Source organism: Tympanuchus pallidicinctus, unplaced genomic scaffold (assembly GCF_026119805.1).
Source record: "Tympanuchus pallidicinctus isolate F22 unplaced genomic scaffold, pur_lepc_1.0 scaffold18, whole genome shotgun sequence".
Lineage (NCBI taxonomy): Eukaryota > Metazoa > Chordata > Aves > Galliformes > Phasianidae > Tympanuchus > Tympanuchus pallidicinctus.
In genome coordinates, this window is record NW_026294699.1 from 8,943,533 (window position 1) to 8,959,710 (window position 16,178).

The 16,178-nt window shown below is 47.3% G+C and overlaps 3 protein-coding genes across 12 annotated transcripts in view; 1 reads left to right on the top strand and 2 right to left on the bottom strand.

Moving 5' to 3' along the window:
* Positions 1–6,812, bottom strand: part of TSC2 (TSC complex subunit 2) — a 31,577-nt gene extending 24,765 nt beyond the window's left edge. For 4 of the 7 annotated variants that reach the window (XM_052680551.1, XM_052680550.1, XM_052680548.1 and 1 more), the window contains exons 1-11: positions 6,642–6,661; positions 5,794–5,958; positions 4,860–4,946; positions 4,105–4,215; positions 3,242–3,386; positions 2,992–3,109; positions 2,502–2,550; positions 1,972–2,097; positions 1,569–1,642; positions 906–1,032; positions 127–270 (exon numbers count right to left, since the gene is read on the bottom strand). In XM_052680551.1, the coding sequence (XP_052536511.1) occupies positions 127–270; positions 906–1,032; positions 1,569–1,642; positions 1,972–2,097; positions 2,502–2,550; positions 2,992–3,109; positions 3,242–3,386; positions 4,105–4,215; positions 4,860–4,946; positions 5,794–5,931 (1,119 nt within the window). In that variant the 5' untranslated portion in view covers positions 5,932–5,958; positions 6,642–6,661. Of the gene's footprint in view, positions 1–126; positions 271–905; positions 1,033–1,568; positions 1,643–1,971; positions 2,098–2,501; positions 2,551–2,991; positions 3,110–3,241; positions 3,387–4,104; positions 4,216–4,859; positions 4,947–5,793; positions 5,959–6,641; positions 6,663–6,726 lie in introns of those variants that run through there. The other 3 variants (XM_052680546.1, XM_052680545.1, XM_052680549.1) reach the window with 2 other exon arrangements.
* Positions 6,813–6,851: 39 nt separating this feature from the next.
* Positions 6,852–11,948, top strand: NTHL1 (nth like DNA glycosylase 1). Of its 3 annotated transcripts, XM_052679667.1 has the most exons (6): positions 6,852–6,937; positions 7,313–7,533; positions 8,399–8,569; positions 9,105–9,264; positions 10,718–10,823; positions 11,457–11,948. In XM_052679667.1, exons 1-6 carry the CDS (start codon positions 6,856–6,858, stop codon positions 11,578–11,580), a joined length of 864 nt encoding a protein of 287 aa, XP_052535627.1. In that variant the 5' UTR covers positions 6,852–6,855; the 3' UTR covers positions 11,581–11,948. The 3 variants fall into 3 exon arrangements, with proteins under 3 accessions (XP_052535627.1, XP_052535628.1, XP_052535629.1); XM_052679668.1 differs by lacking the exon at positions 10,718–10,823; XM_052679669.1 differs by lacking the exon at positions 8,399–8,569.
* A 549-nt stretch (positions 11,949–12,497) lies between these two features.
* Positions 12,498–16,178, bottom strand: part of NHERF2 (NHERF family PDZ scaffold protein 2) — a 28,360-nt gene continuing 24,679 nt past the window's right edge. For both annotated transcript variants that reach the window (XM_052679665.1, XM_052679666.1), the window contains exon 7: positions 12,498–14,789. In XM_052679665.1, coding sequence (XP_052535625.1) covers positions 14,631–14,789 — 159 coding nt within the window. In that variant the 3' untranslated portion in view covers positions 12,498–14,630. The remainder of the gene's footprint in view (positions 14,790–16,178) is intronic.

Here is a 16,178-nt window from a genome sequence, read left to right on the forward strand (position 1 = left end):
CAAGAATTGGGCTAAACCTTCCTTTGACTTCAAAGGTCACCAGACTGTACAAACAAGATCAATTTGCAGAAATATTTATGGAAGGTCTTTTCATTGAAAGTGCATCAAGATAGGCTCAACACTTACCTGCAGCTGTTGCAGTAATCGCTCCATGATGTCCAAGAGGATATCCCAGGTTACAGCTTGCAGTTCCTTCCCATACTTCTTTATTAGGCGGGTGATGGACAGAACTATCTCATAAGATACAACTGCATTGGGACATGTCATGGCCTGGAATACAAAGTGCTTCAGTCAGTTAACAACTGGAAAACAGCGGTCAGAAACCCTCTTGAATTCAAATGAAACACACCTTACTCATTAAAAAGGTAGCATGAAGGCCTGTGATAAATGCACCCAAGTCTATTCACACAAAGGCCAAAGCAAAGAACTCTTATGAAGCACAGTTACACCCTCCTGCAAGTAGCTGTTGATCAACTGCCAAATTCAGCCCTATCCTAGAAGAGTGGGCTTGTGAGGTTTTAAAGCTAGTAACTCCTGCTTGATTCTCCTGAATGAGAAAATTTTAAGGGAGCTCTGAAGATACTGTCCCTCAGATTTCTGTACCACACATTAGGAAGCAAGTTTATGCTTCATTATTATTTTTTAAGTTAGCATCCACGATGTAGACTTTTAATAAAGGGAATTCAGAGTTTGCATTGCTGGCCAACAGTTATAGAAATATCCTAGAAGGAAGTCTCAGTTTTAAACCTAAAAGCTTTGTTGTTTTATTCCCTTACACATCACCCAACTGATATCTTTCAGCCACGCAAAGATCCCTTTGGTGAAGGGGATCACAGTTTTACTCTAAACTTGTACAGGTCCAGACACACAACTGATTAAAACGTTTCTTCAGCATCCCATCCTACCTTGAGGAACGAAGGCAGCACAGAAGTTGGGGAATTCTTGAGTGAATTGAGGCGATGAGCACCCCAGAGAGCCATCCCAACAAAGAACACTGCTCCTCTCAGCAGGGCTGCATCTGCCATGTAAGCTCTGCAAACAGACAGATTATCACAGAATCACAGAATCACCCGGGTTGGAAGGGACCTCAAGGATCATGTAGTTCCAACTCCCCTGCCTAGCAGGGCCACCAAACATACACATTTAGATCAGGTTGCCCAGGACCCCATCCAACCTGGCCTTGAACACGTCCAAGGACAGGGCATCCACAACCTCCCTGGGCAGCCCGATCCAGGGCCTAACTACTCTCCTTGTAGAGAAAGAATTATTTTGGGGCACAAGACTCAATAGGAATACACACCGTCGTAATTTCCAGCTGTACACATTAGAGCATTGCAATTTATAAACATAAAATCTAGAAAACCTTTTAGCATGATTTTATTTTTAAATGAAGGAAAACTACATTCAGAAAAGCTGAAAAATGAGCATTTCTGGCAGTTTCATTAGGAAAAGGATTCACTTCTAAGAACCAGAACTCCCAGCCTGTCCTACTGAGGTCAGTGGCTCCCCAGTTTACCTCAGTGGGACTTCTACTGAATTACTAGGGTTTTGTTTTATGCCCTCTTTACCTGTCTTCCATGATCCTGCACATGTTGTAAATGGCACTGTGTCCCAAATGAGTTCCCAAAAGGTTGCGCATGAGCTGCAAGTGCAAAGACAACACTCACATATCCAACTGTTACAACACTCGTGACCCTAAACGTGCATTCAGCTGGGTAATCATAACTGCTTATGGAAAATAAACGTGTTCCATGCCATTTCCATGCCACAGCAGAGAAGGGAGCCTGCCATATCAGCTGAAAGCACAGCTCAGTGCATGCAAATGGCAGAATTGACATGAACAATGTGCTGAGCCCCTAATGCTTGAAGCAATTTAATTTCTGGTTTGTTTTTAGAAGCATGACATATGTTCACAGGTATGTAGCTCTTCATCTGCGAGGAAGAAACAGTGAACTCATTAAAAGTTCTGACCTTCCAGCATGGCTCACAGAGTTCCTTCACATTGATGGTGCGGCACAACGTGATAATAAATACTGGCAGGTTCTCTGATGGCAGGCAGTTATAGCAAACAACAGCATCTAAAACTTGCAAGGAAATCTTCGAGAGAGAAAGATAACATGGTTACACACTTCCTTAGGAATAAAGCAGGTTAAATCCTAGGCTGACAGGCGCAGGAAACCTTGTGGAAGTTAATAAAGACTGAGATACATCTTTCTTCTTCTGTTTTTTTTTTTTTCATGCAGGATAAAAGTAACCCATAAAAACCACTGTTAAAAATTTGCTTAACAAACTTATGCATGCTCTGCTTCTTTTGGAATAAAATTAGTTTTGTTGTAAGAGATATTCTGGCTTACAAACACTTCATAACACTGTATTAGTTCTCTTCTAAGATGAGAATAAACTGGGATGAGAGTCTGATGACCTGATTTTGTTCCTAACAGATTTGGTTTCAAAGAATTTCAAAGAACTCTGAAGTATTAAGACAGACTCAAACCACTGACCTCGATGTCCACAGACGATGAAGTCTGAATGCACAAGATGCATATCTTGCTGTTAAGAAAGAACATTTAATTATAATTATTTGCTTAGTATAGATTTAAGCAAATTACAAAGACCTAAAACAAAAAAGTAAATTGGCATGCAGTTTTCTCTTGTCACTCTCCCCAGATCCCTTTGGCATTTTATAACATTCCTAAGGACACTGGACAGTACAACCTTTTATAAACTGTTAGCTTAAAGTTGCACTTGAATAACCTCTCATTATGCCTTTGTTAATAAAACAGCAGACATCATATGAAACGAGGAAATTACATGCAGCATTTTAAACTAAAATGGATCTGAACATTGTAAAAAAACTCAAATATTTGTCAGAATTGTCAGATATGACCCAGAACAAAAGAGATCCAGATCAGATTAAAAAGATTCCACTAATCTGCATATTAATCTGCAGCTTTGCCCTGTAAACAATTAAAGGGTAAAAAAAAAACTTACTGGACCATGTCAGCTACATAATCTTCCAGATAGCAGCTGTTGAATTTCACCAGATTCACTAAAACCAAAAGGAACTCTGAAGACAAACCAACATCCATCCATTGCAGCACAAAGTCAGCTGAAGGGAGCAAACAAATCATTACAGTCAGCTTTCTGTCCAGAAGCGTTATCTCTACTGCCTTTTTCTCACACTGCTGGATGCCTCTCACTTGGCTTATTACAGGCAAACTTTAGAGGAATAAATACTCACCTAATTCTTCTTCTAAGTAAGTGATGTATCGTCCATTTTCTGTTAGAGCCTTAAACACTTCAAGCCGTTCGTGCAAGTCTTCATTGGAGGGATAGTCCTTAATAACTTTAAAAAAATGTGCTCTAAGGATTCCTAATCTCTCACCCTTAGGAAAAAAAGAAGGGGGGTAGGGGTAGGAGAAGAAGGTGGAGAAATAACAATGTCACTAAAGAAGGCCCAGAGCTGACCAAAAGCTGTAGCAATAAACTCGATGCTTGACATTATTTTATTTTTCTACAGGCTATAAAAATAACTCTCTGTCTCTACTGGCAATTGCACAGGACTGCTCTAACATTTCTTTATCAGCATTCAGGACTTGAAAGCTATTTTGTCCAGCACCACACAGACAACATCCAATACACAAAGCAACCCACAGAAACCGCAACTGACAGCACTGCCAAGAGAGCATTTATAAAACAGAGTGAAACAGAATTGATGCTTACTCTTTTCCTAAGCATCTCCCACTACCCTTACAGGATACAGCAAAGTAAAACTTTGGTCTGATACAGTCTTATGTTTGAACAGCACACTGTGACATCTGAAGAATTCACAGCATGCTTAACTTGGCCAGACTAGGAAAGTATCTCGTAGAGCACTTGCTGCACTTTTGACATGCTGAAATGTCAAAAACTGCTGCAGACTGGGACTGACACGTCTGGACAAAGATTGTATGAAGTTTGCTGCACTGTGCCTGGATTTAAATTAAAGCACCAAAACAAGAAATGTGGAAAGTCGTAGAAAAAGGCTGCCCAATATCTTTTCACATTCATACTCAACACAAATCCAAGTTTAAGTATAGTGGTTTTTCTATAGTTTGCTTTCACCTGCCCTTGAATGATTGACTTTAGGAGATGAAGAACAGCATGTCTGGCTTCAGCTGGGCGCTCAGGCTGGAGCATATCAGCTACCACCTTCCATATTGCTTCCACTGCATGCTGCAAACAAACGTGAGAGGCAGTATAAGGAAAGGTAAGCTTCTTCTAGGAACTTCACCCAGCAGGTCAGCCACTAATTACTGCACGTTAATAAACAAGATCCTCAGGATTTCACGTCCAGAGTTCTCCTTTTGAGGGACACTCCCACCTGCCTGTCATAAGCTCTGGTGAAGGATGTGAGACACCAGTTCCTGGCCCGTATGACAACCTGCACCCCAGTCACTGAAGTTCCTCATTCACATGACATTTGTGCAGAAACCTTCACCCAAACACACGGTGAGTTTAAAGCCAATTGGAAGTAGCTTATTAACAGGACAGGAAGCCAGTAAACGCCCTCCCTGCAGGATTAACATCACCTCCTGTTAACTGTCCTGATCAGACCAAAATATTTACAGCATTATCCTTCCATTTCATGCATAAAGCCCAACAGCTACATGCTCTCTCCACCACAGCTGGCAGACTGAACAAGACTAATTTCCTTGGCACGTGAGCCATCTTACTACAGGTTTGGACAGCACAACATGTAGCTTCTGGGATCACCAATTTGAAAAGGCAGTCTGAACTACAGGAACTTCTTATGGTAGGCTAAGAGTTGTTGTTTACTTTTTATGCTTCAAACATTCACTGAACACTTTGAAACTTACCTCTTCAATTTTTTTTGTTTTTGCCACTTCACAGATTTGGCTGATTGCTCGTATCCTATTACTTAATCCACATTCTATGCTCAGTTCCTGGAATAAAATGCAGAAATAAGCCAACAGTTTATCTTTCTAGAAACAGTAAGTCATTTCTCAAAGGGTTACAGGGCCATTGAAAAAGGAATTAAGACATTTGCTCAAAATTATCTATTAGTCATCATCACTGGAACTTTTCAGGAATCTCTCCAACAACATTTTTGCATGAGCACATGATGATTCACCAAAACGAGAACCTTCCCAGATCTGGAGCCAAGCAGCTTTTCACCTCCAGGACAGAACAACTTGATTTCTTTCTTCAGAAAATTTAATAACTCTGACAGTGGCATTTACTGAGCACACAGGAGGCAGGGAAAGGACGGACATAAGTCTCTCTCCAGCTTCCAGCCGGTAAAAGTCCAGCTGCTTCAGCACAGACAGTAAGAGATCCCAATCTCTTTCCCCCTTCTATATGTCACCCTCTCTGTCTGCTAACTATTCCGTTTACAGACTCACCAGACCAATTACTGGAACTATCTGAGTTTTTCTTCCACAAAAATTTAAGCTTTCATAAAATAGAAATAGTTTTCAGCTTGCACTAACTGCCACTACATAAACTTCATCAAGCTCAGACTATCAATGCAAAGGAACTTACTTTGAGTCTGTAATGTGTCACAACAGAGAATAACATCACCCTATAAAATATCTCAAAACTATTTGAACACTTAATTAAAACTCTGTAACTTCTTACTCCATGAATTTTACATGCATTTCACTAGAGAGTGAATTGAGAGATAAGGTAAAAAGGCAGGAACACATGGCAACAAAGAAAGCAGAACAACTGACTGAGAGCCCTCTGCCTTCCAAGCAATCTGGACTACACCTTTATACACATTTCTCACACCTTGAGTATTTCTGCAGTGATGATGAATTCCGTTTGCTTGCCCTCTGATGACTTTGAACTTCCCCGGGATGATCCCAGCCCCAGGAGATTCTTGAACTTCTCCTTCAGCCCCGAATCCTTGCTTTGAGGCTTTGCCATAGCTGACAAGAAAGCAGCGCTGAGCCCCTGCAAACACAGAGCAGTGACTGTTCAGGGAGGCCCAGGCAGAATCTTTAAGTATGAAAAAAAAACAAGCTTCACAATGCAGCATTTACAAACAGCTCTGTTGTTTCAAGCTGTTTACAGAGAAGCCCAATGCCGAGGACAACACTGAGCTGCCCAGGGCTGACAGCACTAACCATTTGCTGGGAGCTCTGAGTGACCAACGTCACCACAGCCTGCACATGGCAATCTCCATTTTACCACCACTGAATTGATTTTTGAATCACAGACACGCACGCTTTGAGGCAGGCATGCACCAAAGTCCTCACTCTCTTCAACCACGGGTGCCCCATCCCTGGAGGCGTTCCAGGCCAGGCTGCACGGGGCCCCGGTCTGATCCACTGCAGACAACCAGCCCACAGAGGCATGGGGCTGGGGGGCTCTGGGAGCCTTTCTAACACGCTTTCCATTACTCCCAACCCAAAAGCAGTGCATGGGTCCCACTCAACCGGTGATGCTACACGACTCCACGACAAAGCACGCAGCACGTTAAGCATGACGGCCTTCAGCACAGCGGGGCACCCTGCCCTCCAAGGGTCAGCCCAGCACTCCGCCCCCCACGTCAGGAAACCCATCGCTGCGTCCCGGGGACACAGCACAAGCAGCCCCCGCAGGCACCCAGACACCCAGCACCCCGCACCCCGCACCCCAACCGCTCCCCGGCACCCCGGAGATCCGCGGCAGCCATAGGCGGTAGCCATAGGCCGCAGCCCCGCGCCCGGGGCCGCTCACCCGCCGCAGGCCCGGCCCCGCCGCCCCGGCCCCTCTACGCGCCGCGCCGACCCCGCCTCTGGCGGAAGTCCCTCCAGACACTTCCGGTGCCTTCTGCTTCGCAGGGCATTCTGGGATTGGTAGTCCCGGATGTACCGGGCTGCTGCCATGTGCGCGGCTGCGCCTGGCGGCGGTGGGCGGGCGGCTCGGAGGCTCGGAGCTGCGAGGGCAGGTACGGGGTGGGGCTAGGGTGAGGGTCAGGATTAGTGCTAGGGTTGGGGTAGGGGCTAGGCCTAGATGAGTATCCGACGGGGTAGGGGGCGGGGTCTGGGCCATTCTCAAAGCAGCAGCCCAGCTGGGGTCGTTGAGGGGTCTTGGGATGGGTTTTGAAGGGCTGTTATCTGTCTGTGAGGACACTGCCTCTCTGTAAGGGCCTTCTTTGCTCTCTTGGGTGCTCCCGATTTCGGCTGTGCCCGCACAGGAACTGCTGCTGGTTTGAGGTTATGGGGAATGTGTGTTTGTCTCCACTCAGAACACTGGGTGTAGGGCAGGTGATGGTATCTGACAGCAAGTGTTGGCTTCAGGCATGAACATCTCCCTCTTGCAGGGGGCCGGGTCCCCAGTGCAGCCCCGAGGTACAGCAGGAGGACAAGGAGAGTCCCTATTGCTTATGAAGCTGAACCCAGGCCTGAGTCCCCTGGCCCCACATGGGAGCCAGAGAACTGGCGGCAGCAGCTGGAGCGCATCCGGGAGATGAGGAGGCACCGAGATGCTCCCGTGGATGAGATGGGAGTGGATAAATGCTATGACACCAGTGCACCACCGCAGGTAATGGCGTCCCAGGAGCATCACTAGGCTGCATAGTACTGGTTTGGGCATCTCCATAACAGCAAAATAAATATAGAGTGCATCCAGTCTGAAGGCAGAGATCGGTCGTGCAGGAGGTTATGGCACAGGTACATGTGGGGGGGAGCTGGCTTATCCTGTGGGTAGAGAAGAGGCAGCTGCTTGCTGTCCTGTGCTTGGCTCAGTGCTTTCAGACAGTCCTTGTGATGTCGTTCTGGGTTCTCTGCTCCCATTTAGCCCATTCTAACTAGCAAACACAGCTTTGAAATAAGCTCGTCCTCTGCTTAAAACCGGAGAGTTGCCAGCTTGAACCAACAGCAGAGGATGAGGCAAAAATGAGATGAATTTGGACTTAGAGCGGAAACCTCAACAATGTATTAGGGCTGTGCTTTCAGGGCTGGCTGGCAGGGCATGAAGGCATGTCTTTCTTTCTTTAGAAGTCTCTGCAGCAGTCCAAGGAGAGTGCTCATCAAGATGGCTCTGTAGCACAGAGGAAAAACAGTTCAGGGAGAAGGTGAGAGAGCTGATAACTCTCCAACCTGCTGTTGTGCAAATTCGCTTTCTTCCTTCTTGCAGCTCTCCTTTAAGGGGATGCTGGTTGAAGGATTGGGGCCTGCTGGAGTGGCAGTGTGTTCCCTCAGAATTGGAACAGTGGGGAAGGGGGGCATTTGCATCAGTACTAAAACAAAGCAAGGCAAGGACACAGTGCAGGGCTCTGCTCTTTGTGCATTGGGGACATGGGGGACATAGAGGGAACACGCAGACTGGCTCAGCAGTGTTGTGCTGGGTGGGAGAATCCAGCTGCAAAAGGATCTCAGAGAGCCTTTCGGTGTCTCCTTTCCCCCAGGTTATGCGCTACCAAGTTCTGCTGTCTCTGATGCTCTCTAGCCAGACTAAGGACCAGGTGACATCAGCTGCCATGCTCCGCCTGAGGCAGCGTGGCCTCACGGTTGACAGCATTTTGCAGATGGATGATGCAACGCTTGGGCAAATCATTTATCCTGTTGGATTCTGGAGAGTAAGTGCAGGATTAACGTTTGTGTGCATTAACCTCCTCCACCTTCCCCTGTTCCCATGCAAAGTCCTATGTCTGGGACTGCTTAGAAGCCCAGGAGAGGGACACAAGGAGGGTGGCTTGGCCTTTGCAGGCTGTATCTCATGGTCAGTACCTGTGCAGAAAGTAAGTGCTGAAGGCGGAAGGTGGGTGGGAATCAGCCCTGTGTCTGAGACTTCCCACTGTGTTCAGCTTTTATTCCATCCCCTGTGGTGATCTTTTCCCTGGAGTCAAGCTGAAGGCTGTTATTTTTATGTTGGTTTTAGCGATTTGTACTCACAGTAAGATTGTTTGCTGCCGTGCCTGCAGAGTGCAGAGGAGGTTAGAGCTAATCAGCTTTCAGTATTTTGCTTTCAGAGAGAAATCTAAGATCTCTGTCACCTCTCTGCAAACTCCAGTACATGGACTCACACATAACCCACACCAAGGAATGTTTTTGTTTCTTTCCTCTGTATTGGAGGGCAACTTGATTTTTCTGCTTTTCCCTTTGGTTTTCCAGAACAAGGTAAAGTACATAAAGCAGACAACAGCCATCCTGAAGCAGAATTATGGGGGTGACATACCAAGCACTGTGGAAGAGTTGGTGAAGCTGCCAGGAGTTGGGCCCAAAATGGCCCATTTGGCCATGAACATTGCTTGGAACAGCGTATCTGGGATAGGTAGGTTGAAAACGTGCTTTCCACATTTCTCTGTTCCTCAATCCTCCATGATCCATCCCTGAGCAGAGAGGGCTCGTTGCAAGCTACCTGCCCTAAGGAAACCTAATAGCATCACTTGAGTCATGTGCAGAGTGTATGTTGTGCTCGGGTGGATGCAGGGTGCAATCCTCAACCATTCAAAGTGGATGTATTGCGTGGACCCATTTACTGCTTTGCCCAAAATTTGAAGCAAAAATCCCCAAGTGCAGTCACTCCTTCTGCTCAGATGCTGATAAGCAGAGCAAATATTGCTTAATTGGGTAGGCATCCAAAAACGTGTCAGTAAAATAGAACTTTGAAATTTCATTGGTTTCAAGTGAAAGAGATAATTTTGTGATTTGCAGATAGTTTTAGGGTGACCTGAGGCTTGGTAGGTTGCTTCTACAAGCTGGTAGGAGGGTAGAAGTGTAGCTTAGTCTCTAGTGCCAATTGCTTGAAATCAGTTCAGTGGTTCATGATACACTATAGAGAGAAAGGGCTGCCCTGCAGAGCCAGCAGATGGGGCTGGAAGATCAGCACAACCCAAGGACTCTGGGGATGGATTAATATTCCAAGTGAATTTGCTGCTTAATGGAGGGCCCTGGGAAAGTCAATAGTGGTGCCACCTGATGAATGACTGCCACAACCCAAGGTCAGTGCGGGCAGCAGCTGACCCCTGCAGCTCCACTGGTGACTGTCAGCTGTGCAAAATGTGGCTCTTGTGTGAGAGCTCAACAGTGTTCAGGGTCTGTTGTTCTCTCCCTGCTATGGGGGAGGGAAATCCACTGGGAGCCAAACTAGCCAACTGTTTTCCAAATAATTGCGTGTTCAGTTTTGATTTAGGAGGCAAGGCTTAGTCTTCCTGTTTACAGCAATTTCCTGGGTTTTGCCCAATTAGCCACAGAGACAGGTTTATCGCTGCTGATCTAACAATAATATACTTTGCATTCTGAGCTTTTTAGCTCAAAGCACTTTATAAACATTTGTTTAAACCTCACAAACCCTCTTGTGTTAGTAGGTATTATGAAATGTGTTTTCCATCTGGGTAAACTGAGGGGCAGAGATTGCAACTTGCGTAACAGCAGCTGAAATACCCGGAGGAAGAGAACCTGGGACAGGCTGCCCTGTGCCTGCTAGATCACAGTGCGGAAACCTTTGTAGGAAGGCTGCCTAAGATTGTGTCAGTGTGTTGCTAGCTGTGTGGTATGAGATACCCACCCTGTCTGCTTTTGGCTCTGAGCTTAGGAAGAAACCAACATGTTTGTATTGTGAGTGAGCTTCCCCTTGTGTTTCACCTGCCCTATTCCTGCAGGGCTACAAAGGAAGCCCATTGCAGGGCATTGTACCTGGTTTGCTGTGACAGGCAGCCCTGGCTGTGCTCTCTGCATTCAGGCATGTTTGTTTCCCACCTAAACTCTGGGCTCTCCCTTCCTAGCTGTGGACACCCATGTGCACAGGATCACAAACAGGCTGAAGTGGGTGAAGAAGGAGACCAGATACCCTGAGGAAACTCGGGTAGCACTGGAGGACTGGCTGCCCAGGTGAGGTGTGAGCCCCCAGCCTCCTTCTGCCTTGTGCTAGACAGAGGAGCCACATCTGCATAAATCCTATTGCGTTTTCAGTGGCTGCAGTGTGGATTTCCTTCTTATGGATGAACTCGTCTGCAGATGTCTCTCTGCTCTCAGGGTGTTTCGGCAGCATCTCAACTACTGAGTGGTTTCTTTGCTATTAAATGTGTCAGTCAGCACTAGTTCAGGAAAGTACCTGGAGGTCTTGATACCACACTGGCTTTCCTAGACAAACTTATTATGATGCAAGCCAGGTGCCTTTCTGTTTGGAGCCCTGCTGAGCCTAATGGCCATAGAAGTAGCAGGCCATGGTTGGATTCTGACCTTCAGTGATGCTTCAGTATCAAGTACCAACTGACAAGTGGAACATTCTAATGTCACATCTCCGCATCTGACGCATGCCTTAGCACAAAGAAATGACCACATGTGCTTTATGTGATGGTCCTTCCACATCCCCCACACTTCAGAGGGATCAAGAGGAGCTAGGGCTGTCCTTAGCTTCCAGGTGGTTTGGGAAAATATGCAAAAGGTATTGGTGTAATAACATGGGCTGCTTAACCCCTCTGAGCAGCTGCACTGAAAAGCTCACTCTCTCTCTCACTGCAGGGATCTCTGGAGGGAGATCAACTGGCTCTTGGTGGGCTTTGGCCAGCAGACCTGCCTGCCTGTGAATCCTCGCTGCAAAGAATGCCTTAATCAAGACATATGCCCTGCTGCTAAGAGATTCTGAGAGCTCATTCTGGCTGCCTTGTAAGAGTAGAGTAAGAAGGCCACTTCAACCCAGAGCCAAGCGGTAGGAATGTTGTGCTTTGCATGGGGCTGTGTGACTGTAGAGAAACAGGAGGCTGCTGCAGCCAGCTTAGCGTTCTTAGGGAGTGGAAGCTGCTGTTGGTGGCTGAGCTCTCAAGAGGAAAAAGGGTCCTTCAAAGCACAGCAGTCCTGCTGCATCAGTGCTGCCAGCTCCAGCCCCCATGTGAATGCTTGAGTGCACCCCAACAGCGCAGCAGGCTGTGCGGTGTCAGGAACAGCTGGAGAAATGCAAAACTTCCTGCTGCTTGTAAATATGTGTTGAATAAAGGTGGTGGGTTATTTTTTCTACCCATGAGGTTTGCTGGCATCTCTGTAACACAGGGTGGAGGAAGAAGAGCTCACAGTGACCAGTGAGCTCATAGCAACCAGCCCAGCAGCTGAGAGCAGGCAGCTAGTCTCCTGCCTGGCCCTGGCAGTGAGAACGATGGTCAGTAAGGTCCAGCTAGAGATGTCACAAGCCAGGGTCAGAGGCAGCCACAGTCTGAACAAGTGACCTTTGAGTTCTGCTTGCAGAGGAGTCATGGGGGAGGCACAGCATGGCAGCAGGTAACAAAGCCAGCTTCACACTCTTTGAATTTGCTGACAGGGTTTCCAGTAGCTGCAGGATCCAGGTTAGTGCGTACCTCAGAAGCTGACACAAGGGCCACCACCACCACTGCGTGTTTTTTGTTCTTCAAAGAAAGGGCAACGCTGACTTCAGTGCAGAGCTTCAAAGGGATCATTTCAGCTACACTTTAAACAGGCAAGGGAGGAAGCAAAGTTTATAATGTGCTAAAGAAGGCAGTAATACCACCCTCAAGTTCTCACCACACAGATGAGGAATGAGCAAATAAGTGGTACATGGGAAAACAAAGTTTATTACTGACATTACAGTGTATATTATGTTTTTACAATACAGCTAACAGCCTTATACTTTATTGATTTTTTTTTTCCAAGTTAAATGTACAGGAACTGAATAATTACTACTGAGCTACAAGATGTCAGAAATACGATAAGTGCTTTAACCAGGAGCAATTTCCATGGACTAAGCAGAGATTAAGATTTTAAAATCTTATCAGTATGCATTTGCACACCTGATTTCTTTTGATCTGCTTTCAGAACGACACGTTCTTTCTTTTTCCTCCCCCCTTAACTACAGTGGTCCAGTCTTGTATGAGAAACATGGTATTTACAAATGAGTCTTTGCTCTTAACGTGCATCATAGATTAAGTTCTTGGTGTAGTGGGGAGCACTCTGCCCTGCACAGAGCAGAGTACTGTGGGGTTTGGCTATGCAGGCACTGGGAACAATGTGCATACCGTGGAAATGTGGGGCTCCTTCAGTACTTTCTTAGTTCTTGTAGAAGCAAATATTTCAGGGACTAAAATGAGAGGAGCTAATCGTCTTTGAAGTGGGGTAGGAAAGAGGTCTGTAGCTAATGGCAGAGTCCTGGAGGGGAAGAAAAAAAAAATCTCCCCTTATCCTGAGCCATCATCCTGCTGCCAGTCTCATCCTCAATAATCCAACACCTGCACCAGACCCTCTCCTTTTTTTTTTTTTTTTCCCAACCTATTCAGCCCATCAACAGTTTGCACTTTCATAAAAGAGAAATCCTTTCCTCTGCCCCTGAGGGTTCCGTGCTCCCTCCAGCCAGCAGCCAAGCACTGGCCCTACGCTGCAGCCAGGAGAGCAGCACGTGGTATAAGGCACCTTTTAGTTCAGTGTTTAGGAAACACAGAGCCATGGCAATATCCATAGTGCACTGACTAATCCAAAGGCCTCTACCTTGTAATACAGCAGCTCTGGGGAGTAACAGAGTGAAGTCGCAGCCTCGTCTTTTGTTTAGATGAGTCATCAACACCCAAGTTATTGCTGCCCATTTGCATTCAGCTGGGGAACGTGGCTTTACCAGATGCCCAGTCCCTCCCCACTGCTGCACGGCCAGCACACAGTGGAGCTCAGGGCTGCTGGGGGGAGCAGACCTCACAGCCAGACTCTCTGTGGTGCACTGCATTCCATTTTCCTCCTTCACAGCCAAAGGCAAGCAATAAAGAGCTTAAAACAACTTCAGCTGTCATGCTTTACATTTGGAGGATTTGAAAACATTCCTGGTATTAAAAGGAGGACACAAAACCAAAGCAATTGCCCCATCAACATCAAACCTCTCCTAACCAGAGTTTACTCCATAGCTGACCCTGTGGCCAAGGAGCACAGGGGGAGTGGGGCCAGGCTCAGTGTGCCCACCCCAAGGGCTCTGCAGTGACACACTCAGCCCTGCAGCATCTCTCACACTGTGAAGTTCGTGAGGTTGGTGGCGTCTGGTACTGGGTTTGTGCTGTCTGTGCATCCCCCTCTGCAGCACTGAGAAGTGGAAAAGGGGTTGCCAGGGCCAGGACAGGAGTCACTGCTGGGGAGGGAGGTCCCTACATTAACTGGAAACAGATGGGGTTTCATTCAAAACAACAGCAATGAGAATACTTTCATTCCCATAGCAAAGCTAGCGAGTGATTCACAGCCTCTGTCTGTTTTCCTATCACGAGGGGCATGCCAGCCCTCCACCACGGTGAGGTGCCCCCATCTGCACGGGAGCACAGAACATCCCATGGGGCTCAGCCTGGGACACCTGCAGACCCAGAACACCCCAAATAAAAAACAGTAACAAAAGCCTAAATAACGCAGGTAAGAAACAAGAGTGAAACTCTTCCAGTCCTTTCTCAGCAGGAATGGGGACAGCGGGAAGCCATCCAGGCTGAAAGCGAGCAAGGAAAGGAGCTTTGGTCACATTTGTCTTATGAGAATCGCTGGTGAGTAACAATAATAATAATAACAATAATAATAATAACAATTAAAAAAAAAAAAGACTTTAAAATACGCTTCATAAAAGCAACCAGTGAAGAGCAGAGCACAAAGCATCTCACGTGGACACTGCAGGAGAGCTGCGGGCACCTCCAAACGTCCGGGCAGGGCAATGAGCACTGCTTCCAGCAGGGCTCAGAAATTGCTGAAGATCTCCCTCTTCTTGTTCCAGTCCATCTGCGGAGCCCTCTTCTTCACCCTCTTGGCCCTCACCTTCTCCTTGGCCTCAGCTGCCGTGGGGCTCAGGCTCAGCCCACTCTCCTCAAACGGGTCCCTCTTCTCTGAGTCTCCATCCTGCAGGGAGGGACAGATGGAATCAGCAGATGACCTTATTGGAATTGTTACTCTGGCTGTTGGAACCACTGAGTAGCATCCACTCCTTGTGCACCCAAGGCTCTGTTAATGTCAAAGGATGAGGAACGTGTTCTCTGGGCACCTTACCTGGAACACTGGCTCTTACGTCTGATCAAGGCTGGGAAATCAGTGCAGTAATTACCCTGCCTGCAGCAGGGGATTGGAACTGGATGATCTTCAAAGTCCTTTCCAACCCAATCATCCTATATTCTACGTCACACACAGTGCTAGGTCAAAGCCCCTGCCCTGTGCTGTCTGTGATTTAACCAGCACAGGAGCTGCAGGGCCACAGAGTTCATCACTACACTGCAGCCAGTGGCTCCTGCCTGCCCACCTGGCCTTGCCCAGTGCATTCTCCCTTGGGCACTGTACAAAAGGGTGCAGCTTTCTATCTGCCTGATAGAAGAGCTTTATGGGAAGAAAATCAGTGACTTTCTAAAGTCACTGCCACTGCTGCAACGTGCCCTCAAGCCAAAAGCCCCCATTGCCCGTCTAATTCCTGTAATAGGTTAAATTTGACAAACACATTGTACCTGGGGTACAGTTAATTCGCAAGCCGAAATGCTTTGTGCTAAACACACAGCACTGAGTTATCCCAGCCCTCACCTTTCCTTGGGGTCTACAGGGCAAAGAAGGACTGACCCTGCTGGGTGCTGCACCAGAGCTACTTTCAGTAGGTGAGCACCAGAGCAGCTGCAATGTGAAGCTCCTGCAACAGCACCACATCTGTGCCATGGTTTTGGCACACGATACAACTCCTGGTCTTTATGCCTGCAGAAGTGCCCTAGTGCAGTGCTTTGCATGCACCATGCTCACATAAGCACAGCAGGCAAACACAAAAAACAAAGACCTTCACTTTTAACATCTTAAAGGCTGTCCTGCTCTCTGGCATTGCTACCCTAATGCATACACAGACGGTGCTTTCTGCTCTGGCTCGCAGATGCAAACCGGTTCACATGCACTGTGCAATTGGGCCATGCATTATTTAATGCTCAGAGCAAAACGGAGCTGCCAGCCTGCAAGCGCCTGACTCTGCCCTGAACGCAGCTGCTGCTCACAGCCCCCCCTGCCCGGCCAGCTCCGGGTGCTCAGGGGGTGCATCCCTGCTGCAGAGCACTGCTGGGAGCACAGCCATGTGGTACTGCACATCTTCACCCCTGGTGAAGGGGAAGGAATGCAATCATTCACGGCTGCACCTCACACAGATTTACGGGGCAAGGCATGACAGAACTCCCTGTATTGATTGCTGGGTGGATGCAGGCGTTCCTAAGCCTACAATTTGAAACCGAAATTGCATGTAAATGTGTTTTTACCATGGCATAAACATGT